This window comes from Felis catus, chromosome B1 (genome assembly GCF_018350175.1).
Source record: "Felis catus isolate Fca126 chromosome B1, F.catus_Fca126_mat1.0, whole genome shotgun sequence".
Taxonomy (NCBI): domain Eukaryota; kingdom Metazoa; phylum Chordata; class Mammalia; order Carnivora; family Felidae; genus Felis; species Felis catus.
Window position 1 is genome coordinate 64,460,970 of NC_058371.1, and position 26,794 is coordinate 64,487,763.

The window sequence follows — 26,794 nt, forward strand, 5'->3', positions numbered from 1 at the left end:
AGAACTGAAAATGTATACTTATTAAACAACTCCCCATTGCTCCCCTCTCTACAGCCCCTGAAAACCACTTTCCTACTTTTTGTCTCTATGAATTTGACTACTTTAGGTATCTCAAATAAGTGGAAACAAACAGTATTTGTCTTTTTGTGACTGCCTTATTTCACTAGCCTAATGTCCGTTGGGTTCATTCGTATTGTATAATGTGTCAAAATTTCCTTCCTCTTTAAAGCTGAGGAATTATTCATGTATATACCACATTTTGTTTATCTATTCATCCATCAATGGGCATATGTGTTGTTACTACCACTTGCTTTTATGAATAATGATGCTGTGAACATGGGTGTACAAATATATCTCTCAGACCCTGCTTTCAATTATTTTGTGTATATACCTAGAAGTGGAACTGCTGGACCATATGATAATTCTGTATTTAACTTATTGAGGAACTCCCATACTATTTTCCATAATGGCTGTACCATTTTACATTCTCACCACCAATAGTGCACAAGGGTTCTGATTATTCCACATCCTTGCAAACACTGATTTTTATTTTTTTTTATGGTAGTCAGCCTAATGGGTATGATTATCTCATTGTGGTTTTGAGTTACATTTCCCTAATGATTAGTGTTGTTAGCATCTTGTGCTGACAGTCATTTCAGGATCTTCTTTGGAGAAATTTCTGTTCAAATGTTTTCCCCATTTTTTAATTGGGTTGTTTGGGTTTTTTGTTTTCATGATGCTAAGTTGTAGAAGTTCTTTATATATTCTAGATATTAACCGCCTATGTGAAATATGATTTACAAATATTGTGTCCTCTTCTGTAGGTTGCCTGCTCACTCTGTTGATTGTATTCTTTGATGCCCAGAAATTTTAAATTTTGATGTAGTCCAATTTACCTGTGTTTACTTATATTGTTTGTGTTCTTCATATCATAGCCAAGAAATCATGACCAAAACCAGTCATGAACCTTTCCCTCTGTTTTTTTCCTAAAAGTTTCTCACATTTATTTTAACCATATTTGTCTTCTGTTATATGTATTTGTATGATGTTTGCATTTATATATGTTGTATGAGTTAGCTTAAATTCATTCCTTTTTTAATTTAATTTTTTTAAATTTACATCTAAGTTAGTTAGCATATATGGCAACAATGATGTCAGGAGTAGATTCCTTAATGCTCCTTACCCCTTTAACCCATCCCCCCTCCCACAACCCCTTCAGTAACCCTCTGGTTGTTCTCCATCTTTAAGTTGCAAATGGCAAGATTTCATTCTTTTTGATTGCCAAGCAATACTCCATTGTGTGTGTGTGTGTGTGTGTGTGTGTGTGTGTGTGTGTGTGTGTGTGTATATACCACATCTTCTTTATCCATTCATCCATCAATGAACATTTGGGCTCTTTCCATACTTTGGCTATTGTTGATAGTGCTGCTATAAACATGGGGGTGCATGTGTCCCTCCGAAACAGCACACCTGTATTCCATAGATAAATGCCTAGTAGTGCAATTGCTAGGTCATAGGGTAGTTCTATTTTTAGTTTTTTGAGGAACCTCCATACCGTTTTCCAGAGTGGCTGCACCAGCTTGCATTGCCACCAACAATGCAAAAGAGATCCTCTTTCTCTGCATCCTCGCCAACATCTGTTGTTGCCTGAGTTGTTACTGTGAGCCATTCTGACTGGTGTGTGGTGGTATCTCATTGTGGTTTTGATTTATATTTCCCTGATGATGAGTGATGTTGAGCATTTTTTCATGTGTGGGTTGGCCATCTGGATGTCTTCTTTGGAGAAGTGTCTATTCATGTCTTTTGCCCATTTCTTCACTGGATTATTTGGTTTTTGGGTATTGAGTTCGATAAGTTATAGATTTTGGATACTAACCCTTTTTCTGATATGTCATTGGCAAATATCTTCTCCTATTCTGTTGGTTGACTTTTAGTTTTGCTGATTGTTTCCTTCACTGTGCAGAAGATTTTTATTTTGATGAGGTCCCAGTAGTTCATTTTTGTGCTTATTTTCCTTGCCTCTGGAGACATGTTGAGTAAGAAGCTGCTGCGGCCAAGATCAAAGAGGTTTTTGCCTGCTTTCTCCTCGAGGACTTTGATGGCTTCCTGTCTTACATTTAGGTCTTTCATCCATTTTGAGTTTATTTTTATGTATGGTGTAAGAAAAGTGGTCCAGGTTCATTCTTCTGCATGTTTCTGTCCAGTTTTCCCAGTACTGCTTGCTGAAGACACTGTCTTTATTCCATTGGATATTCTTTCCTGCTTTGTCAAAGATTAGTTGGTCATACGTTTGTGGGTCCATTTCTGGGTTCTCTATTCTGTTCCATTGATCTGAGTGTCTGTTCTTGTGCCAGTACCATACTGTCTTGATGGTTACAGCTTTGTAGTATAGCTTGAAGTCTGGTATTGTGATGCCTCCTGCTTTGGTTTTCTTTTTTAAGATTGCTTTGGCTATTCAGGGTCTTTTCTGGTTCCATACAAATTGTAGGATTATTTGTTCTAGCTCTGTGTTATTTTGATAGGTATTGTATTGAATATGTAGATTGCTTGGGGTAGTTTTGACATTTTAAAAATATTTGTTCTTCCTATCCAGGAGCATGGAATCTTTTTCCATTTTTTTTTTGTGTCTTCTCAATTTCTTTCATAAGCTTTCTATAGTACTTAGTGTATAGATTTTTTCACCTCTCTGGTTAGACTTATTCCTAAGTATTTTATGGGTTTTGGTGCAATTGTAAATGTGATCAATTCCTTGATTTCTTTTTCTGCTGCTTCATTATGGATGTATAGGAATGCAACCAATTTCTGTGCATTGATTTTATATCCTGCCCCTTTGCTGAATTCATAGATCAGTTCTAGCAGTTTTTTGATGGAATCTTTTGGGTTTTCCATATAGAGTATCATGTCATCTGTGAAGAGTGAAATTTTGTACTCCTGCTGGCCAATTTGGATGCCTTTTATTTCTTTGTGTTGTCTGATTGCTGAGGCTAAGACTTCCAATACTATGTTGAATAACAGTGGCAAGAGTGTTCATCCCTGTCTTATTTCTGACGTTTGGGGGAAAGCTGTGTTTTTCCCCATTGAGGATGATACTAGCGGTGGGTTTTTAATATGGTTTTTATGATCATGAGGTATGATCCTTCTATCCCTACTTTTTTGAGGGTTTTTATCAAGAAAAGATGCTGTATTTTGTCAAATACTTTCTCTGCATCTATTGAGAGGATCATGTGGTTCTTGTCCTTTCTTTTATTGATGTGATGTATCACATTGATTGTTTTGCAGATATTGAACCAGCCCTGCATCCCAGGTATAAATCCCACTTGATTGTGGTGAATAATTTGCTTAATGTATTGTTGGATCCAGTTGGCAAATATCTTGTTGAGGATTTTTGCATCCATGTTCATTAGGGAAATTGGTCTATAGTTCTCCTTTTTAGAGGGGTCTTTGTCTAGTTTTGGAATCAAGGTAATGCTGGCTTCATAGAAAGAGTTTGGAAGTTTTCCTCCCATTTCTATTTTTTTGGACCAGCTTCAAGAGAATAGTTGTTAACTCTTCCTTAAATGTTTGGTGGAATTCCCCTGGAAAGCTATCGGGCCCTGGACTCTTGTTTTTTGGCAGATTTTTGATGACTAATTCGATATCCTTACTGGTTATGGGTCTGTTCAAATTTTCTATTTTTTTCTGTTTCAGTTTTGGTAGTGTATGTGTTTCTAGGAATTTGTCCTTTTCTTCCAGATTTCCCATTTTATTGGCATATAATTGCTCATAATATTCTCTTATTGTTTTTTTTTTTTTTGGAGGGATTGAAATCTATTGTTTTAATAGTTTATTATCTAACGTGTCTAATTTTTTTTCAATATATGAAATTTATTGTCTCTTATTGTTTTTATTTCTGCTGTGTTGGTTGTGATCTCTGCTGTTTCATTCTTGAGTTTATTTATTTGGGTCCTTTCCTTTTTCTTTTTGATCAAACTGGCTAGTGGCTTATCAATTTTGTTAATTCTTTCAAAGAACCAGCTTCTGGTTTCATTGATCTGTTCTGTTTTTTTGGTTTCAATAGCATTAATTTCTTCACTAATCTTTATTATTTCCTGTCTTCTGCTGGTTTTGGGTTTTATTTGCTATTTTTTTTTCCAGCTCTTTAAGGCATAGGGTTAGGTTGTATATCTGGGACTTTTCTTCCTTCTTTAGGAACGCCTGGATTGCTATATACTTTCCTCTTACGACTGCCTTTGCTGCATCCCAGAGGTTTTGGGCTGTGATGTTATCATTTTCATTGGCTTCTATATACTTTTTAATTTCCTCTTTAACATCTTGGTTAGCCCATTCATTCTTTTAATAGGATGTTCTTTAGTCTCCAAGTATTTGTTGTGTTTCCAAATTTTTTTTCTTGTAGTTGAATTCGAGTTTCATAGTGTTGTGGTCTGAAAATATGCACGGTATGATCTCGATCTTTTTGTACTTGTTGAGGGCTGATTTGTGTCCCAGTATGTGATCTATACTGTAGAATGTTCCGTGTGCACTGGAGAAGAATGTATATTTTGCTGCTTTAAGATGAAATGTTCTGAATATATCTGTTAAGTCCAACCAGTCCAGGGTGTCATTCAAAGCCATTGTTTCTTTGTTGATGTTCTGTTTAGATGATAGCTTGAATTCATTCGTAAACAACATCAGGAGATACACAGACAAGTTTTCGGTTTTTGTTTTGTTTTGTTTTGTTTTTCTTTTTTGCTTTTTATCCAACACTTTTTGACACAATTTGTTAAACGCTCTCCAAACCAATAAGCACTGCTGCATATTTAAGTCCTGCAATTGATTTTACATTGTGTATTTGAATCTTTTTGAATCTTGAAGTATATCTATTTATTCTGTTTACTGTATGCCTAAAGTCCTTCATATCTCATAAGATCCAGTTTAGGACAATAAACAAAATACCAAAGTTAAAAAATTTAATTTTCTACCAAACTATGGAATCATGGCTAGAGTGTATAAAGTTTTCAAAATCATAGACACCCACACTTCTCTCCACAACATATGGTATATATGAATATAAGTATCATTTTGCTTTTTTCCCCTTCCTTCTCTCTCTCTAACTCAAATAAACAGAACAATAGACTGCATCCTTTAAATCCTTCGGTTCACTGAGTTTTGACATAAAACTGCCAAAATACAGAACATTGCTATCCACCTCCTAAAGATTTTTAGACTCCTACGTAGTTCTTCCATCGATGCTCTCAGCAACCACCAATATACTTTATGTTACTATAGGTTGTTTTGCAATTTATAAATGAGATTGTGCTATATGTAGTCTTGTACCTGGCTTCTTTCACTTAGCATAATTATTTTGAGATTCACTGATGTTGTTGCATATATTAGTAGTTTGTTCCTTTGTAACGCAGGGTAGTATTTGTTCTAAGGCATGAATATACCACATTTTGTTTATCCATTCACCTGGTGATGAAGATTTGAACTGTTTACAGTTTGGGCCTATTGTTGACAAAACTACTATAAACATTTGTATGCAAGTCTAGGTGTGGTTGGACATATGATTTTATTTCTCTTGGGTAAATAACATAGAAGTTGAATGGTAGGCATATTTAACTTTATGTGAAACTGCCAAATGATTTTCCTTTTTACAGTTCCTCCAGGAATGTACAAAAGTTCCAGTGGTTTTGCATCTTTGCCAGCATTTAGTATCGTCAGTATTTTTAATTGTAACTATTCTAATGGGTGTATGGTAATATGTTATTGTGATTTCATTTACATTTCACTGATGATTAATGATTTGGATATCTTTTCAAATATATGTTTGAAATTAATATATTTTTAAGTGGCTGTCAAATTGTTAGCTTATTTTTATTGAGTGCTTATTGTTGAGTTACAAACACTTAAGGATTCTTCATATATACAAATTTTTTAGCCAATATGTACCTTGTATATTCTCTTGCTTTCTAAAAGCGAAAGTTTTTAATTTATATAAAGCCTAATTTACCAACAGTTTACTATATGATTTATTATTATTTGATGTATTATATGATCTGTACTTTTTGTCTCTCATCTAGAAAATCTTGTCCTAGTTTGAGGTCTTAAAGGTCTTATATTGTATTCTTATGGTTGTACAGTTTTAGCTTTCTGTTTTGAATGAAGCATTTTAAGTGATTTTTAATATGCTGTAGGGTAAGGATTGAGATTAATTTTTTTTTCTTGTGGATATTCATTTGTTCCAGCACCATTTCTTTGAAAGATGTTCCTTTCATCGTTGAGTTACCTTGACACCATTGTCATAAATCAGTTGATCATTTTTGTGAATCTATTTCTGGACTCTCTATTCTGCCCCATTGATGAATTTTATGTATTTTATACTTCAGGTGCTATTGTAAATGGATTTTTTAAAGTTTATTTTTAAGTAGACTAATCTTTTGTAAGGACACTTGTCATCATTGTTATCTCCTAATCAGAACCTTCACTGATTCCATATCAAATAATGTAGAACACTACTCAATCTAACACTGAAGTCCTGTCATTGTCTAAAATCTTCCTTTACAGATTTATCATTGGCATCCTGTGTTTCCAGTGAAGTTAAGTACTCACTGCTCCAAAAGTATACTCCACACTTGCATAAGAATATGATCAAGGATAGGGTGCAAGAATACAGTAGACATGAGGGTCTATAAGTAGTAAAGGACCCTGATATAGAAGTAAGGCCCAGAGGGGCGCCTGGGTGGCTAAGTTGGTTAAGAGTCTGACTCTAGATTTCGGCTCAGGTCATGACCTCACAGTTTGTGAGTTCGAGCCCTGCATCGGGCCTGCTTGGGATTCTCTCTCTCCCTCTCTCTCTGCTCTTTCCCAACTCGCACTCACTCGCTCTCTCTCTCTCTCAAAAATAAACTTTAAAAAACCATAAAGATAAAGAAGACAGACTCAGAGTGTAAGAAAATGCTGTGTGGTTTTGGGGGGTAAAATTAGAATTGGTGCTGGAAGCCACAGAGAAATTTGCTTCAATGTGATACTGCAATGATATAGCTAGATGATACGGTCAGAGAAGGAGGGATGTTCTCAGAAGACCATGAATTCTGTTACTGGCCAAGCAGGGGTTGGATGATCACCTATTGAGAGTGTTATAAATGGAATAACAGTGTCAAGTGGGACTAGACCAAGACTCCTTTATAAAATTCCCCTGGCCCTGAGATTGTGTAAATATATTCTCTATATTTATTACTTTATTTAATCATTAAATATCATTTTCACAGCCAAAAAGAATCTTTCAGCTTCTGGCCCATTTCTGTTCCCTACATCCAGTTTAATATTTCATTTTATACTAAATTCTTCAACATGTTACTCATGAACTACTGCTGAAATTAGTGGAGGCTTTTAAAAAAAAATTGCAGCAGCATTTCCCATCTGAGGCTCCAGAATCATTCTTCATAAGGTATTATTAATGTATTACTAAATAAGAGAAGCCATTTGTAAATGATTATGCATGATTATTCTTTGTCATATCCATAAATTATATATTGGGTTCTCCTAGTGGAGTGGATCTAAACTGGTCAGGGCAGCGGGAGGCAACAGCTTTAGCATCTTTCAAAACAATAATTAATTTTCAAAATGCCAAGGCCAATTGGCAGTAGTTAACATTGCCCCCAGAGCATAATCATGGCCTAGATGCCATAGAGACAAGTTGTCTTGTGTTGCCTATAAATGGATTCTCAGGAAACCTAATTTGAAATTACTGCCTTTAATTATACTGCTGATATAAATAACTTTGATAAAATTAGTGCAGCTGGCCTCTTGTTTGTTTTTCCCACTTAAATGCACTGTACAATGTAATCATCTGAAATAAACATCCATTACAAAGAATGCTTCATTTCAAAGAACATATTATTCTGCTCATCCAGCCAATTGTTATTTTTTCCTCCCCAGCCACATTTCAATCTTGCACCTATTAAAGGGATGAACAAATTATCAAGCTCTCATAATGTACCAACTAGTGAATTAAAACAATTCATTGCTGCTGAATAGGGCCATGCATTTAAAAGATTTTAATTCATTTTTCTCCTCAATTACTATGTTTTCTTTTTAAACAGACCCTGCCAGCTTAAAATTTGTTGAAAGACATACTCTTCTCTACACAATATAGTTACGTTACTTCCTAAATAGTTACGCCTCTCTTTAAAAGAAAACAGAAGATACGTTATTCATTTGATATGCTTTTTGACTTCAAAGTCCAAGGAAAGTGTCTCAAAAATTATATAAAACGTTGGCCTCAGTTCATTTATTTTGTTAGAGAGCAGAATTGCCTCTTTTACAGAGAAGAATGGAGCCCTTTCTCTTGGTTCACTGTGATATGATTGTCATCTCTATCTCTACTGCAATCAGGACAGGATTTACCAAGGTCAATTCAACTCGGTCCAACTATTACCAACTCAGTTCAACCCAATTCAACTGTCGCCAAGCTCAATTCAACCCCACAACCTGTTATTAGCTACCTGCTACGTACAAGACACTATGAAGATTTCTAAAATGAGTAAGACGGGGCCTCTTTTCTCAATCTGGAAAAGAAACAAAAAAGATTAACTGTGGAACATTGTGGCAGTTTGGAAATGGTTAGACAGGAACACAGATGATAAATGCTAGAGCAAGGGTGATACAGTAAGAGAAGTTAAATGGGCCTTGAAGTTCAAAGGAAAATGGCTGTGTGTAAAGCTGAGAAAATAAGATAGGCCTTAAGGAAAATTCCGCAGCTTTCTTTTGCTCTTTTCTCTGTGGAGAAGGGCATAGAAATAAAAGTATGAGACACATTTGGTAATATGATAAATTTTATGTAATTATACCGACAAACGAATAAGCTAGGTTTTGCTGGAACCTAGGAATTAAGAGGAGTGGTTGAGGTATATACCAGAAACGTTGACGGGAGTGAAAACACAAAGGCCCCGAAATCCCAAACCAGTCTCTTTGTATTTGTTAAGTAGTCAGGAACCATTGTAGCCTTTTGATAAGGCAAAGGAACTGACTGAAATTATACCTTCAGAAGATAGATATCAAAGCTCCGTAGATACACAGATCAAAATGTAGAAAAATGAGGGGCACCTGAGTGGCTCAGTCAACTCTTCATCTTGGCTTAGGTCATGATCTCACAGTTCATGGGTTCAAGCCCCACATCAAGCTCTGCACTGAGAGCCCAGGGCCTGCTTAGGATTCTCTATCTCCCTCTTTCTCTACCTCTTCCCCCCACCCTTGCACTCTATCTCTCTCAAAATAAATAAACATTTAAAAATGTAGAAAAATAAGAGGCAGTAAGAACCATGAGAAATTTTCCTCTCTCTAGATAATCACCTGCATGGTGTTGAGGAAAGGGTCAGGGCTGGAGTTTCATCTTCTTGCAGTGGGACTCAGATTGGGCACCAGACCTGCATGTAGGGGACTCAGGAGATGGGGAATACGTACAACTCCAGGAGCATGGGAGACAGTCCAGGCCAGCAGGTGCAATGGCAACAGCCAGCCAATTTTTCTGATGATGGAGCCCACCCTAAACCTCCAGTGTCTGAGTTTAAGTTCTCACTGAAGCAGGGCCTGGGTGAGACAAGAACTTGTACAGATTGCTGGTTTGGGAAGTGTTCCCTAGGCATCAGGAGTGAGGGAGAAGGAAACTAAGACAGATGAAAAGGAGAGGCCAATAGAAGGGTGGTAGTAGAGAGGTCACTGAGGTGACAACAGGGCTTAATTCTACCAGGTTCTCCTTATGAAATGGAAAGAATGTCTCCAAGGATTAACCACCTGAAGAACAAGAGGCTGATGACTTATCCTCCAGCTTCTGCTCCTTTTGGCTGAGGGCTGCCTAGAGGTAACTTGCATCCCTGTACTTTGGGCTATACTTATACACAGGCTTTCATAAAATACCCTTGCTTGCTATTTGGCCAAACTGAACCTGCCATTCTGTTTCATTGAAGCCTCCAAGGCAGTTAACAAAGCCAAGCAAGTTCATTTCCTTTATAATTACCATTGGCCTTTACAATACAAATTCCAGAGCTACTGCAGGCTTCCCCATCACCTGTACAACCCAGCAACAGTGACGCTACAGCTCACAAGGCATTATCACCACTCCCACTTACTACCAGGAAAGAGTTCCTGTGATGTTTGACCATGAGTGACTCAGCTCCTAAGCTCTATCTTGTGAGTCTGCTTTCTGGTACCATTTCTGCTACCAACTATCTCTCAGTTTGGGTTCCCTTCAAATCAATACTGGTGACTAGACTTTTGGTGCAGGTGGTGTACTTCAGAAGTGATCCCAGGAATCACAAATAAGGGTAAAAAAGTCAATTTAACAGTGCATTTTGAAGTCGGTTATGATTTTTTAAGGTTTTTTTTAAGGTTTTTTTAATTTATTTTGAGAGAGAGCGAGAGAGAATACAAGCAGGGGAGGGCCAGAGAGAGGAGAGAAAATCTCAAGCAAGCTCTGTGCTGACAGCAGAGCCTGATGTGGGGCTCCAACTCACGAACCATGAGATAATGACTGGAGCTGAAGCCAAGAGTCAAATGTTTAACTAACTGAGCCACCCAGATGCCCTGAAGTCAGTTATGATTTTAATAGGACTCCTGAGATATATCCAAAGTGTCTCTCAGAACTTTCTACCTGAGGGACAGGATAGATCATTTATCCAGAAGCTTTTGACACCCCCCCCCTTTTTTTTTAAGTTTGTCCCTAGAGGTATTATTTCCCTTGCATTCAGGCTTCTGTAGAGCCAAACGGGTTCTCATGGTTTTAGGAGTAGATTGTAGAAACTCACTTGCACTCACTTGAGGGGACATTCTCACCATGAGGTCCATCGGCACTCACAAAGGAATTACTCACTATGGCTGCAACTATCAGGAGTGGACTGAGGAGATGTGACATGGGGTACCAAAGGCAGCTGTGTGAATCTGTTTCTTTATCTCTCATGATGCATAAATTTTACCAGGTAGCCTGGGTACCATGATGGGTCCTGAAGTACCATGAAGCTGGTATTTCAAACCAAATCCCCTGCTATGCAATCCTTGTTGAAAATCTCTGTTCCATCTCTGTTTTCAGCTGTCTTTCCAATAAGACGTTAGGCTGGCATAGCTTGGCCTCTGCAGACCAGTGGGGCTCTGCTTGTTGGCCTTCCAAGGCCTTTCCAGGCAAGCTGGATTCTGCACCATTAGCTGCCGCTTCTCTTTTATACCTCTCAAAGAATCTAGTGTTGCTCTAAGCCTCACCCCTAATGGTGTGAATTGCCAAAGGTAGATTTGGCTTTCCTTTTTTGAAAGGATATTCAATTCCTCCCAAAAGTTGGTGTGCTGAAAGGAACGTTTTAAGACAACTTATCATGCCACTTTTTTTTCTTTTTGTCTAGCCTGCATCTTTCTTAATGCACCGTTTGTAATCCACGAGATTATATAGACTCAACTTCAAGATCACTTTCTTCTACATTTAGATTTTATAATCAGCCAATGGTACAGATATTTGCTACATTGTGTCTTAGGGATCCCACATGGCCCCCAGGATGAAGTGTGGTATATTTTGCACAATATGGGGGTGGGGGGTGGGGGGGGAACGTGTGACTTTCTCACAGTGAGCCTTCCCTTCATCTTCCTTTTGATTTCTCTTTACTGCTGGTATGGGAAATATCTGATTTTTTTTTTTCAAAAAATGATCTGTCTCTACCAGTTCAAAATTTAATCACATCCAGTCTTTCAAGCTTTCATCCCATTACCCGTTCAATTTTCAGTGTATACTAGGGCAGGGACCTCTCTTTAAAGTTCTGTTCTGAGAGTTTTTACCAGACTTATTGCTAAGGCACCAAGATCTGGTGTCTGGCTCTTTGTTACAATCAAGCAGGCTGACCTTCCAACCCATTTGGATTTTCACTGTCATTGCCAGGCCTTTGTCTGCTAGTCTTCTCTGTGGCCCTCTGTTACAAAGTCACATTGACTTTAACTCTCATGACCCTTGCTTACTTCTGCAGGCTAGCAATATCAGTTATCTTTCACACACTCATGAAAGCACAAGATGACACCTGGATTTCCTCAGTCTACCCTAGTCTGGAGGAATGGGAAAACTGGCACAGGTCCATCTGCCTCTGTCCCTTTTACCCTACCATGCAGGCACTATATTAGGCACTTCCCTTACCCACTGGAAAGCTGATCTGAAAGACATTACAGTCTTTCCAGGGGAAGGAAGGACAAGCATCACGCTCTTGGTTTTCCCACAAACAAATCCTGGTGAGTCTTGCATGTATCCTGTCCTGCCCCACACCCTCTCCCCAAACCTTGTTCAACACAGGGTGGATAAATGGGGAGGGAGAACACTGGAATTGTGTAGATATCATGTTGAGTACATGTAATTGAAGAATGCAAGTGAAATTCAAAGAGCCTAAATAAGCAAAGACTTCATCACTTGAATAGAGGAGGGAGGCATGCCTGGATGGCTTAATCAGTTGAGCGTCTGCCTTCGGCTCAGGTCATGATCTCATGGTTCCTGGGTTTGGGTCCTGCATTGGGCTCTGTGCTCACAGCTCAGAGCCTGGAGCCTGCTTCAGATTCTGTGTGTGTGTGTGTGTGTGTGTGTGTCTAACCCTCCTCTGCTCACGCTCTGTCTCTCTCTGTCTCAAAAATAAATAATAAACATTATTATGATGTTTTTTTAATATTAGAGGAGGGGCACCTGGGTGGCTCAGTTGGTTAAGCTTTCTGACTCTTGATTTCAGCTCAGGTCATCATCTCATGGTTCGTGTGTTTGAGCCCCACGTTGGGCTTTATGCTGATGCTGATAGCACAGAGCCTGCTTGGGATTCTCCCTCTCTACCCCTCCCCCACTGTCTCTCAAAATAAATTAACTTTTAAACAAATAATTAATAGACAAATAAATATTAGGGGGAAAATACTATTACTGATTTCTATATTAATAGTTGTCATTTATGACATCATCACTAAAATGATGTATTTTTCCTTTTATTAAAATTAAAATTTTACATATTATAAAATATATAGCCTAAAAACTGAATGTGTCTCATAATCTTATCTCACAAAGATAATCACTGCTCATGGTTGGATGTGCGCTCCTCCAAATGTGTCCTATTCATATGATAGCACATATCATGAAATCATTATTTACCCAAATGAGACCATACTACATACAGTTCTGAAGCTTGACTTCTCACTTAAAAAATATATCCTACACATATGTGTGTGTCACTTTGCGTGTCTGCATGGTATATCTCGTTTCTTAATATGGCTTATGTATTTCCATGTTAATAACTAAACATTTGGGTGATTGCCAATTTCTTGCTATTACAAACAGTGCTGTAATGAACATTCTTGTTACAATGAATATATCTTTGGGCAATTTTGCAGGTGCTTTAAAAAAACGGATTCCTGAGTAGATTTTCTGATGTGAACACCATAGATTTTTTTTTTATTTTAATAATGTTTACCAAATTGCCCTCCAAATAAGTTGTGCCTATTTACAATTACCTCAACAATATATGGCAATGCTTAGTTTCACCCACCTTGGCTACACTAGGTGTTATCAATCTTTTTTAAATGTGCTGATCTAGGGGCGCCTGGGTGGCTCAGTCGGTTGAGCATCCGACTTCAGCTCAGGTCACAATCTCGCGGTCCCTGAGTTGGAGCCCCCGCGTCAGGCTCTGGGCTGATGACTCAGAGCCTGGAGCCTGCTTCCGATTCTGTGTCTCCCTCTCTCTCTGCCCCTCCCCCGTTCATGCTCTGTCTCTCTCTGTCTCAAAAATAAATAAATGTTAAAAATAAATAAATAAATGAATAAATAAATGTGCTGATCTGGTAATTGAAAGTGTCATTGTTAACTGAATTTGCATATGTTTGCTTATTGAGATTGAGCATCTTTTTACATGTGGCCAAAAACCATGTGCAGTTCCTCCCTTGTGAACTACCTTTGTGTTTTATTCATTTTTGTCTAGGATCTACCAATTTTCCTTTTTTTCCCCTGTAATTTGTAAAAAATCCACACGTACTAGAGAAATTAGCTGTTTGGCTATCATATGTGTTATGAAATATGGCATTATCATGGCTTTGAGTTTTGTCTGGGGTAATGTTGGTGTGTGAGTGTGTTTCTTTTTTTGTAAATTAGGACTTTATCTTTTTAATTATCATGCTTACCTGAATCTTCCTATGTTAATTTTTTATTTCATGTCATCCTAAGAAAGGGATTCCTTTCCACAATATTATAAACATACTCAGTTTTGTTTTCTTCTCATATTTTCAGTTTTATTTTTATTTTACAACATTTAAGTCTTTCATTAAGTCTTAAGTTTCCACCTAAACTTCAGTCTAAGCAATAAGGAAGGGATCCAGCCTTACATTTTTCCAGATGACTAGTCATTTCTCCTCATGCTATTTAATAACCTGGCCTTTTTCCACTAATTTGGAATGCAACTTTATTAAGTACTAAGGAATGGAAAGCTAAGAGATAAATAGATAGCTAGATAATAGTTTTACACACACATATTATCCTAATTCCTGAAGGTTCATACTATGTTTTGATATCTGGTAAAAGTACTTTAACCACTTATCCCACTTAACTTGACTAAAAAATTTTCATTAAACATTAAAGATGTTTCCCCATGTTACTTTTTTCAACTCATTTTTGAGATAATTTTAATCATATTTAAAAATAAACCAGGGCATGTGGGTGGCTCAGTCAGTTAAGTATCCAACTCTTGATTTCAGCTCAGGTCATGATATGTGAGATCAAGCCCTGAATCCAGCTCTGCACTGACAGCTCAGAGCCTCCTTGGGATTCTCTCTCTCTCTCTCTCTCTCTCTCTCTCTCTCTCTCTCTCTCTCTCCCCCTCCCCCACTCACGCTCTCTCTCCTCAAAATAAATAAATAAACATTAAAAAAAAAAACAACAACCAGTTGGGATTATATTGTTTAAACTATCACTTTTCTCACTCCCTGCTACATCCTGGATATATTGAATACTAAATATTTCCCCTGCTTATAATCACTCCTGAACTTTCCAATTTTCAGCTGCCAAAGTAGTGTCTAGTGCCCAAACTTAATCATTTCCATTTGTTGCTGAATATCTGTCAGTGATACCATTCATTTGAGGATACAATCCAAGCATTTAAATGTGACATATAGGACCTCTGTCTATTCCTTTATCCTGATTTTGTATCACTTCTTATCTCACTCAGCACTCTCCCCGCCCCAGTCATTATAACACTTTATTCACCTTCACGTTTTCTTGTTCAGATGTTCAAGTGTCCTAGAGGATACTTGCTTTAAATCTCTGCTCCACTCTACATCAAGTGTCCTTCCTTCATCAGAACTCCCATTACTAGACTATCAAGATATACTAGACTATACTAAAATTGCCTGTTCATTTTAATCTCTTTTCCACTAAACAAGAAACCTCTTCAGGTTTCTATCTTTTCTTTATTCCAAGAACTCACTGTAGTATGTATTACAATAGACCCTTATTAATTCATGTTTATAAACAAACAAACCTAAAGTAACACAAGCTGGGGTTAATTTTATATCAGTCAGTTGATCAAATAGATTCCACTGTCTTAGTTGGGTGCAGATAGTTCTTCTAGAAAGTGATCCGGGAGGCACTATAGAGTTTGGGAGAAGAAAGACAGAAAAAGTGGGAATGCCAGTAAAGGGGTGTGTGGATGAGTTAGGGTCAATGGGCCTTAATCCAGCTTGGGATCTTTTGAGAAACTGAAAGTCACTTTAGGACTGCCCTTTTGGGAGAATGGGAAATCTCTGACATTTATCCATGGACTTCAGTCCAAGAGATGTCCCCAGAGGTTTTAGCTTAGCCTAAACTTCCAGATTGTGCCTGTGTGCAGCCAAGAAAGTACACCTGGTACCAAAGACCCAGGGCATAGAACCCAACAGGCACAGGCACTCAAGTGGGAATCAGTCATTGTACAGGTGAACTCAGAGGAAGGCCAAAGAGACAGAGTAGATGTTAACAGCATCAGCTACAGTAGCTGATACTAGAGCATCTGCCCCAGCACCAAGATGAACATGTATACACTAATACTGGATATGAGCTATTTGAAGATTCTTGATGGACAATAAGGATGATTTCTATTTCCTTTAAAATACATGAGAGTTATGGGGCGCCTGGGTGGCTCAGTCGGTTGAGCATCCGACTTCAGCTCAGGTCACGATCTCGCGGTCCGTGAGTTCGAGCCCCGCGTCAGGCTCTGGGCTGATGGCTCGGAGCCTGGAGCCTGTTTCCGATTCTGTGTCTCCCTCTCTCTCTGCCCCTCCCCCGTTCATGCTCTGTCTCTCTCTGTCCCCAAAATAAATAAAAAACGTTGAAAAAAAATTAAAAATAAAAAATAAAATAAAATACATGAGAGTCATAGACATAAGTGCTATTTGATTCAGTGTTGTGGTGGACCAAAAACTGTCCAAAGGGAAGCTCCATGTTTTTTAATGTTCTGTGTTATTATTCATTGACAAATCATATTCTCATTGTAGAACATACATTTGCTCAGACATGTGAGATTATAAAATTTGTTTATTACATTTCAACATCTTTTCCATATGCAGATTTATAGAATCGGCTTCAACAAATCATTAAGTAGCTCAACATATTTTAGTTCATTTTTATAATGTCATCAGTAATTTGAGGTTACTTTTGGGCTGCATTGCTTTTTTTTAAAGAGAATGAGTAGTGAACTTCACTTTTTTCAGTGACTGCTGTATGCAGAACCCCCTACTAATCTCAGTGGATGTATGTAGGATAAGTGGTGCACAACCTAACAAAACTTACTCTTTACAGCATAAAATACAGGGATGCTTATACTTTATGAAAATTGACTATGTATCTATTCTGGTGATGCAGAAATGAAGTGAATCTGAATTAAAAATTGGAAATAAATGAGTTTTGATAGAAATCTTGAAGAACATAATCAAACGTGGACTGGTGTTCAAAAATGGCATTCACATATTTTAAAAATACATTGTTCATGGGTTTATAGGGCAGCCTCTGAAAATTATAAACCAGAAGCGTGCAGATGTTACTCCGTCTGTGGGAGCGTGCTGAGAACACCATCCTTCCCTCTGGGCATCCTGTTTCCTCTACCTAGAATATTTTTTATCTCTTCTTTAATAATTCCTGCTTGCCTTTAAGATTAGCTTAAGTCTCATCTCCTATTGTGTCTCCATAGTTTCCTATGACTACCATGACAAATTACCACAAACTTGTTGAATTAAAACAGCACAGCTCTATTGTCTTATGGTTTTGGAGGTCAGACGTCAAGTGTGGGTCTCACTGAGCTAAAACTGAGGCGTCAGTATGGCTGCATCTTCTGGAAGGTCTTGGGAAGAGCCCATTTTCTAGCCTTTTCCAGCTTCCAGAAGCCACTTACATCCTTGGTCAAGACCCCTCCCTCCATCTTCAAGGCCAAAAGTATAGCATCTTTCTTCCTCTCTGACCTCTGCTCCTATCCTTCCATCTTCTCTCTCTGACCCTACCTCTGTTGGCTCCCTCTCATAAGGATCCTCATGTTTACATTGGGCCCATCAAGATAATCCAGGATGATCTCCCCATATCACTACTCTTAACTTAATCATATCTGCAAAATCCCTCTTGTCATGTAAGGAAACATAATCACAAATCCCAGGGATTGGGGTGTTGACATCTTGGGGCAGGTGAGGGGGCAGGGGGAGCATAAGGCAGTATAATTCAGCCTACTATGCCTCCTCTTGAAAGTTATTGAGTTCAATTTTTGAGTTTTAGAATTAGTTTATCTTTCTCTGGACCCACAACCATCTATCTCTAATATGGGAAATTTTAGAACTACTTTGAAATTTGGGGTTACTCTTTCCACCTTAACTGTTATTTCTTGATGTGAAAACTGTATTTCATCTGTGCAGTCATACTGATCTAAATTTGGACCTAGGCCTCCTCCCTTAGTTTCCTCCTGTGTGAAGGAGAAGTGTATTACAAGGTAGGTAAGAGAACAAATGTGAGAGCAAGATTCCTCATCCCAAACCTCTGTCCTAGCACCTAATTGTATGAAGCAGCACCAATTTTTCAGTTTTCTTATCTATAACATGGAAATGATTACAACATTTAACACATTCACTTCTTGTGAGCATTAATGAATGGACACATGAACATTACTTAGAACAGTGATTGCTCTAAAAGTACTTAGAGCATAGTATTCACTCAAAACTGTTAGTTGTTACTATCTCCCCCCTGTGAGATTATAATAAAGATTTAGGAGACAGTCGATAAAGCCACAGTACAATGCCTGGCACATAGCAAATTCTCAATACCTTCTACCTTTTGATTGATCATCATCATCTGTATTAAATACAAGTTAAAGAAGTCAAATTTAGTGAAGAAAATGCTGTGTTTCAAAGGTAAGAGTTTGGTGAGATGTGCTCAACTCTAGGCTAACAATCTGAATTTTTTCAGGCTCTATTATCCTCAGGTTCAATATGGTCATGAAAGGTCAATAATGGTGTGATGGATAGATTTTATTAGTTTCAATGATGAAATAATAATAGTAATAACTACCGGCTTTTAAATACTACAAACTGCTTTCAAATACATTATCTCCTAGGGACTTGATGTGACTTAATGTTTATTCCAGACAGTATCTAGCAGGCTAATGGCTATTTGATTATTTAGGCTTCCCAGATTGTTGTGATCTTTGTCACACAATAGTCTTCATGTCCTTTGTATTATGAAATTTTCAAGTGTTACCCATTGCTTCCAAGGCAAACTGAGCCATTCCATTCAAATGTTTACAGTAAATAGAACAGAAACTTGTGGAATCGTCTTCCTCTCTCATAAATGAAGCAACAGCAAAGTGGTACAGCATCTCAGCTGTTCCAAGTTCCTCAAATAAGTTTTACTTTTGCAAAACGAACTAACTTCCTATATGTTGTGAGCTGCGTTATGAGCAACATGACCGGCAGCCACGTTTGCTGTAATTTTTTAAATATGTGGAAAAAAAGCAAGATATCGACCATGTATTACCTTAACCAAGATGCCAAATTATCTAACTTGTTTCTCCAGGCAAGCAGTCCAACGACAGGGACAGCTCCCAGGAGCCAGTCAAGGTTGTCTGTCTGTCCATCCACTCAGGACATCTGCAGGTAAGTGCTCAGCAAATGATCCTATTTAAATAATTTTTAGACCAACGTTTTGTATTCCTCTCCTGTATTATGAGACTGTGTGGCTCTTGCTTCTGCCTTGCATTGTCCATGGACAATTTATACTGGTTTAATTTTTCCCCCTTCAATGCATTTTCTTCATTTGAACTTTATTTCCCAACTTCTGGTCCATGCTATCATTTTCATCATTCTCTCTCTCTGTTTTCCCATGGCTTTCCTCTCCATTCCCATCTCCCATCCTTTGCCTGCTGCTTTGTCTAGATCTGCCGTCTTGCATGACATGTCAGAAGATGCATTTGAGCAATGCACCCCTGTCATGGTGCTCAGCCCTGCTAGGAAGGAGTCTGGTAAGAAATCAGTAAAACAGAGGCCTAGGAGGAGGAGGAGGGCCTCCGAGAGATATGAGCATGCAGAAGAACAAATAAAAGGGAGAAGTGATTTTCACCTCCAGATCGCAAGCCCCAGATGGAGTGAGCTTTACACAGATTCTTCAGATTCCTCTTCCCCAGATGAGAGTCACTGGATTCAGGCAAAAAGAAGAGCCCAAGTTAAATTCCGACTGTCACGAAGAAGAAGGAGAAATAGTAGTAAACCATGTGGAAACTTGGATGGGTCTTCTCCTAATGGAATGGATCTGATAGATTTGGAATCCAAAGGTAAAAAGCAACAAGAGCTGATTGAACATGAGAGTTGCTCTTTACATCTCTGCAGAGGAAAAGGCACAAGGTACCAAGAATGCAGCCTTTCCCTGCCAAGAGGATCCTTTGAGATTAAGAGATCCTCAAGGAAGCATGAGGAAAGCAAAGGCAGATACCACCACAGGGATCCGCAGCTCTTGCATAGTCTTGGGCAGTATGAAACCATCAAGAAAGGACTTTCAGAAGCAGATTCTAGCCCTGAAATATTGGCAGTTGCAGAAGGCAGCAAGTATGTGGCTGCTGCTGGGTTCCAGGTGACTAACTCTGTGCAGAAGCCTCCTGCCACCTACCATGACGGGTCTGATAATTTAAAAATATGCAGGTCAGTCACTATAGAGAAAGGCTTGATGCCATCCACATGCGTTTCTTCCCGCTGTGTGTCAGGTGTGTGTTTGACACCTACCCTCAAAACATAACATTTATTTATACTGTTATCTGTCTGATTGGATGTAAGGTAAGAAAACAAGAAAAGGTGTGTGAGAGAAGAAGAATATGGAAGTATCTAGGGGTCTGAAAGCTGTTCTAGAATAGAATTAGATTTCCCCTTTACCTTTCCCTTAATTGGATAATGACTGATCCTGTTAAATGGATCGACAAACAGTTGGATCTGATACCCATTCTATTTAAGACAAGACGAGTGGAGTAAATATGAGTGAGAGAGTGTATGAAACCTTAGGTCCTTTAATGCAAATTTGGTGAACTGTTAGCATCCTGATGGAAAGATATTTAAGGCTTGGGTTTTTTAAGGTCAGATTTTTGTACCAAAAAAATCTCCTCTGCAGTTGGTGCTAATTTGTTCTCCAATTGTCTGACTCAGCAGGGTAATTCAAGACTGAAAGGACAGAGAAACAGGTCATGGACATATCAGTGGGGGTGCTGGAGCCTTCAGGGAAGGAGAACACATTAACTTTAGTGATAATCATGTACTAAAAGGTGTCAACATGTAGACATTTCATAGCTATGAGACTCCTTTCTCCCACTTTTCATCCATCCATATACATTTTCAGAATAACTTAATGTGAATAAGAATTATATGAATATCCATGCTGGTGTGCACAAATCAGATAATTTTAAACAAAACAGATAGTTTTACATTTTCATGTTATACCCAGTCATTTAAATTGGTGAGATTCTGTTTGGGGGCATATGAAGTTTTTTTGGGTAATGCTTGGTTGTTTGGGCTTGTTTTATGAAAGTCAAAGTTGCTTTAGAAAACGTGTGTGTGTGTGTGTGTGTGTGTGTGTGTGTGTGTGTGTGTGTGTCATGTGAATCACATGACCCAGAAAATGCTGCCCATGTCCATTCAAGACAAGACAAGGGGAATTAAGCTCTGGATGTAAATAATATTATAATAGTTTGTTTCTCTGAAAGTTTTATAAGATATTTATAAATTGTTTATTCATGGATTCATTCAAGCATCTGTGATACATCAATTCTAGGCATTAAAAATATTATAGTACTTGTCCAGTCTGACATCTTAGAGCTTACAGTCTAATGGGAAACACAGGAACACAATAATTTCACAGTTGATATATAATTACAATTGTGATAAGGAATATGAAAGCACATAACAAGGAAGCTTTACCTATTCTGCAAGATGAGAGAAGAACTCTCTTGAGGAGCTGATGAACTGACTGAGGCTCAAAGGATGACAGTAATGGATCAAGGAAAGAAACAGGGAAGATCATCTGGGCAGAAGGTGGCACAATAAGAAGTCAGGAGGAGGGAAGGAGTTTTGCAATCCAGGGAACTGGAAGTGGGCTTCTGTGGCCAGGGTGTGGTGAGCGAGGGGGATGGGTGGTGCAGATGAGGAGGGGGGAGGTGGAGAAGGCCTTGTCAAGCATGCTCAGAGATTTAAAGGAAGTGGCACCATTTGATTTATATATTGATGGAAGTTTCTTATAATCCTTTGAATATGATTTAAGTGAGACTTTGCTAAAATGTTGGAGGATGGAATACAACACTATTTCTAGTCTAAACTAAGAACTCCCCACTTAAAACCATCTGTCGTCATTCCCTGAATCTACTTCCAACATAATTTAATGAAAGTCAGTTAAAGAAGCTAGTTGTAGGCTTAATGGTAATTGGAGAAAAAAGTAATGCTTGCAATTAAAGTCATAGTGGCTGGTTCTCCTAACTTAAAAGCACTGCTCTGGAGGAACATTTTCAAAGACAGGATATTTAACTTAGACTTCTATTAATGAAAGTGAGATTGATGGGCCTATAGTTATTATTTCTTGCTGTGGGTTATCATCAAAATATATCCACTAAGCCAATACTGGGGCTGCATATTATGCTAGATGCTGAGGGCAAAATGCAACAAAAGACTTGATTCTTTCCTCCAGTGGCCTGTTATCTAGTGGGAGAAATTGAACACATAAGTGAAAAGATGCAAATTCAAGATAGTACAGGGTGAATTAAAAAGAAAGGAATACTTCAGAAATTTGAAGAAAGAAAAATTGCTGAGAGCTGGAACAATCTGGAAAGCCCGTAAGAGGTGGGATTGGGACAAAGAAAGGTAGAATTAGATTGGCAGAGACATATGGATAGGCATTCTGGGCACTCAGGGCAGGGGAAATACCATAAACCCAGACAGAGATGAGGAAATGACTGTGCACTGAAGAATTTTGTGTGAATTTATATGACTAGGTTGGAAAGTTTACATAGATAACAATTCAAACAAACAAACAAACAAACAAAAAGACTTGTAAAGGAAACATATGTATGTTTCCAAAGAGTTGAGCTATGTTCTACACATCTTTGTTCTCAAACTGCCTTGATGAGCCTTTTGATACCAAAAAGGCTGCCTCAAAAGCTGAGAACAGATCAAGGAGATTGTGCTCCCTTTAGCCCATCTTCAATCAGAGAAGCTTCATGATTATCTCTTGTATGTAACGGGGTTCTACATAGTATCCCTTTAAGAAAAACAAATTTCACTGCAAAAAATAATACAGAAGAGCCTTTGCTAAATAGCATAGGCCTGATGAAGAAAAACATATATACAGAGTAGTCCCAGTGTCCCGGGCCGGTGGGAAAGGAACCTAGATTTAAGAGAACAAGCTGTAATAAGGTAGAAGTATCCAACTTTGGGGTAAGTAGGATTAGGATAATAAAGAGTAATGAAAGGAAAGAACAGATGGTATACTGGCATTCCACTGGGTGAATGGAAACAATCTTGGTGCTTGGAATTGGTAACAGCATAAGATAAAGGAGTCAAGGAGGACTCCAAACCTTGGAACTTGGGAGACAGTAAACGCTGATGTTACTGACAAAGTCAGAAGAGGTCAGAGGCAAGTTGGTTTGGGAAAGACATGATGAGTTCAATTACAGGCAGGCTGTTTGTGGTTGCAATGACATTGCAGGGTCAGTTGTCCAGCAGATAATATGAGACATGTCAGCGAAAGGCAGGACAGCAATCACAGCTGGTTCTGTATAATTTTTCAAGCATTAGACAACTATACACAGATCAACACTAAACAATTGCATACTTGCAACTGTCATTAATATGATGTGTTAGCACAGGGCAATAGCACAAAGATACTAAAAATGAAAATCTTCTCAAGGCCAGGGAGGACATATAGATTTGGGTATCATTTTCAGGCAGGTAACCGTGATGCCTGGGAAGTGAATGAAATCTCTAAATGAGCTCATACGCAGGAAAAAGGCCTCCACATGGACACAGCCTGAGCACCAGAGTCCCCTATGCAAGGAAGAGAAACAGCAATTGCCTGTGAACTTGCACTCTTGCTGCTTCAGACACGCATGGGCAGAACCCGCCTCAGCCACAACCACAAAGCAGAAGAAGCTCCTAAGCCCTTCCTCCTTTTCTGTTCCTGGCATTTGGTCCCCATATAGACACCCTACCCTCTTTCCCACTCTCATCAAAGCCTTATTCGGAGAAAGTTTCTCTATTAGCCAATTACAGCTTACAGGAAATTTAAGTCATCATGCTAACACACCCATAGCTGTGTAGTGGGAAAGGCTTTATCTTCTTTATACAAAAAAAAAAAAAGGTTTTAAAACATGGATCATGGATTAGATCATGCTAGTCCATACTTAAGGCTTTTCAGTGGCCTCTTAATTGCCCTCAGAGGCAAGTTCAAAATCCTTAATATGATTTACAAGTCCCTGCATGATCTATCTATCAGATCTGCCTCTCCAGCTTCAACACCTATCATTAATGAAGACCTGTTCCTGCTAGTCTATCTTCACTTCCCTGAAAGTGCCTAGACCTGTCCCTTCCAGGGCCTAGAATGTCTTCACAGCACCCCCTCTGCCCTTCCCCAGATGAAATCCTACTCATTCCTTTTTAGTTGAAATGTAATTTCTTTAGGGACACCTTCATGATTATCTAAGCAACACTCAAGCCCCCTAGTCACTTCCATGGCATAATTTTTAATTGCTAACATGTAGGTATTTTTGTGATTGACTGTTTCAGATTTATTCCAGTGTCCACAGTGCCTGGAACAGCGCCTGGTAGATAGAATATATTCAGCATATAGTTTCTGAATGAATGGATTTAGAGAAAATGAATTTTTCTAAGGGAATTATTCTTACAGTGTGAAATCATAGCATTAGGTGGTAGTTTACCTCACCTGCTATGGAACCAACATACAAAGAACCTCGACACCAGCAGTGCTCAGACCTTAGTGGACATGAGCATAGGCCACAAGGCTTGTTGAAATACAGATTGTTGGACCCACTCCCAGGAGTTTCTGATTCTCTTCTCTGGGGTCAGGTCCATGAATTTGCATTTCTAAAATGTTCCAAAGCAATACGAATGTGGTGATCTAAGGGGCCCCATTTTGAGAACCACTGTTCTATGCTATATTTCTCCTGGGCCTTAAGTGGGAAGAGAGAAATTGAAAGGATGAATTTGGGAAGTATAATTATAGTTTTCTATCGTATTCTATTGAGTGATGACACAAATCAAAAATAGATTACTTTCTTGTAGTTTACACTGTCATACCAGTACGTGCTGGTCCTCTAAATCATACACTGACAAAATCCCAACTTTACCAGGAACTCAGATGTCATGGTTTGTCTACTGTGTCTCTTCAAACCCACTTCCTCTTGCAATTACCCCCAGTTCTATCAGTGCATTCACACATACCCTGAATTTCCAGTTTTTGACTATTTTTCTTCTGCTTTGGTTATATCCAGTCGCTAACCAAAACCCATCATTTGTTTCTCCCAAGATGGCTTTTGATCTGTGCCTTCTTTCTCAATAGTAATGTCCCACTTTGACTCGTCTCTACACTTCGTTCTTTCTCACATTCATTCTTTAGCCTATTACCTGCTTTTGTCAGGACCCTTCTGCCAGATTAAAATCAACTGAAACCAATTCAAATGAGCTTAAACAAAAAGAAGAAGGGGATGTATTAGCCACAGACATAGGAAATCCAGATATACTGATGACTTCAGGGACTGCAGAGACTCAAACAGTATGGTTCTCTCTTCTCTGTGTGTTGTTTTCATTTTCTCCAACTGCAGGCAAGCTTCCTGTAGATAGCAGAGGGAAGAAACAGTGTGGGTAGAGAGAGTTTTTGGCTTAAATCTTACCAGCCTCAACTTAACTGAAGAGAGACATGTTATCTTCAAGCAGTTACAATTAGCCTGCTCTAGGTCACATCCTTGGGCTAATCATAGTCACCAGGGGCTTTAGGCATTATGCTTGGACCGAGTCCTTGGGTGGGAAATTTGGATTTAAATCTGACTATTGGCAACCCCTCAAGACCCTTATGAATTGGAGAAAAGACATTTCAATAACAAAAAGAACAGCATCAGTACCAGAAAAAGTGGAAAGAGAATTATAAGCAGGAAAAAACAAAACAATAGCATTCAAATACCATCCAGTGAAGCTGTCCCCCTTCCCAGTGTCTTTCTCTTCCTTTCCAAATGCCCATATTTAGATGTACTTCAATATCCATCTCATTTTTATCGACTCCATAAGGCTTTCCCAAACTATTCTGGTCAGCAGTGATCTTTTCTTTCTTCAAAGTCCCACAACCTTTTGTAGTCGGTAGTGCTTGTTTAGTATTCCCTTCTTTTCTTTTTTTTAAATGTTTATTTATTTATTTTGAGAGAGAGAGAGAGAGAGAGAGAGAATACACACATGAAGGGGGAGGGACAGAGAGAGAAGAGAGAATCCCAAGCAGGCTCTGTGCTGTCAGTGCAGAGTCCCACCCACATGGGGCTTGAACTCATGAACTCTGAGATCACAACCTGAGCCGAAATTGAGTCACAGGCTTAACCAACTGAGCCACCCAGATGCCCTAATATTCCTTTATTTTCTCGTAGTTCTCTTTTTCTTATATAATAAGCTCTTGAAGTATGAATTATGTCTTATATCTATTTTGTGCTGTCCACAGTACTCAGAATAATTCTGGCATTTAGCAATTGCTCAAACTGAATCCTCAGAATGGCTTCGAAATTAGTGAGTGCTAAAAGAGGAGACTCAAAAACCATGGGGAACAATGGGAATTGGGTGGTACAAGGTAAAAAAAAAAAGATATATTTAATTCCATCAATGGTTTATTTAAAAGAGGAAAAGCCCAAAAGTAAATAACTTTTTGTAATGTTTTAGTCTAGCATGGGTTAGATGATGAGATTGAAGGTATACTTTATATTGTTTTGCTATGGACTTCATTATTCATATTCTCATTTTTTGAAGATTAATTTTAAGAGACAGAGCGAGTGGGGTAGGGGCAGACAGAAGGGGGGAGAGAGAATACCAAGCAGGCCCCACACTGTCAGCATGGAGCCTGATGTGGGGCTTGAACTCATGAACCACAGATCATGACCTGAACCAAAACCAAGAGTCAGATGTTAACCAACTGAGCCAGCCAGGCACCCCATCTTTAAGAAAAATGTTTGAGGAAAATGAGAAAATTCTAAAAATAGCCTATTTTTCACTTGTTTAATTCTTGCAATTTGCAGTAACTTTAAACGAG

The 26,794-nt window shown here is 38.5% G+C and overlaps 1 protein-coding gene across 11 annotated transcripts in view; it reads left to right on the forward strand.

Moving 5' to 3' along the window:
• Positions 1-26,794, forward strand: part of MARCHF1 (membrane associated ring-CH-type finger 1) — an 867,957-nt gene that overhangs the window by 759,472 nt on the left and 81,691 nt on the right. For 6 of the 11 annotated variants that reach the window (XM_045055710.1, XM_045055711.1, XM_023252710.2 and 3 more), the window contains 2 exons: positions 19,046-19,125; positions 19,405-20,163. In XM_045055710.1, the coding sequence (XP_044911645.1) occupies positions 19,046-19,125; positions 19,405-20,163 (839 nt within the window). Of the gene's footprint in view, positions 1-17,910; positions 19,126-19,404; positions 20,164-26,794 lie in introns of those variants that run through there. The other 5 variants (XM_023252709.2, XM_045055712.1, XM_023252705.2 and 2 more) reach the window with 5 other exon arrangements.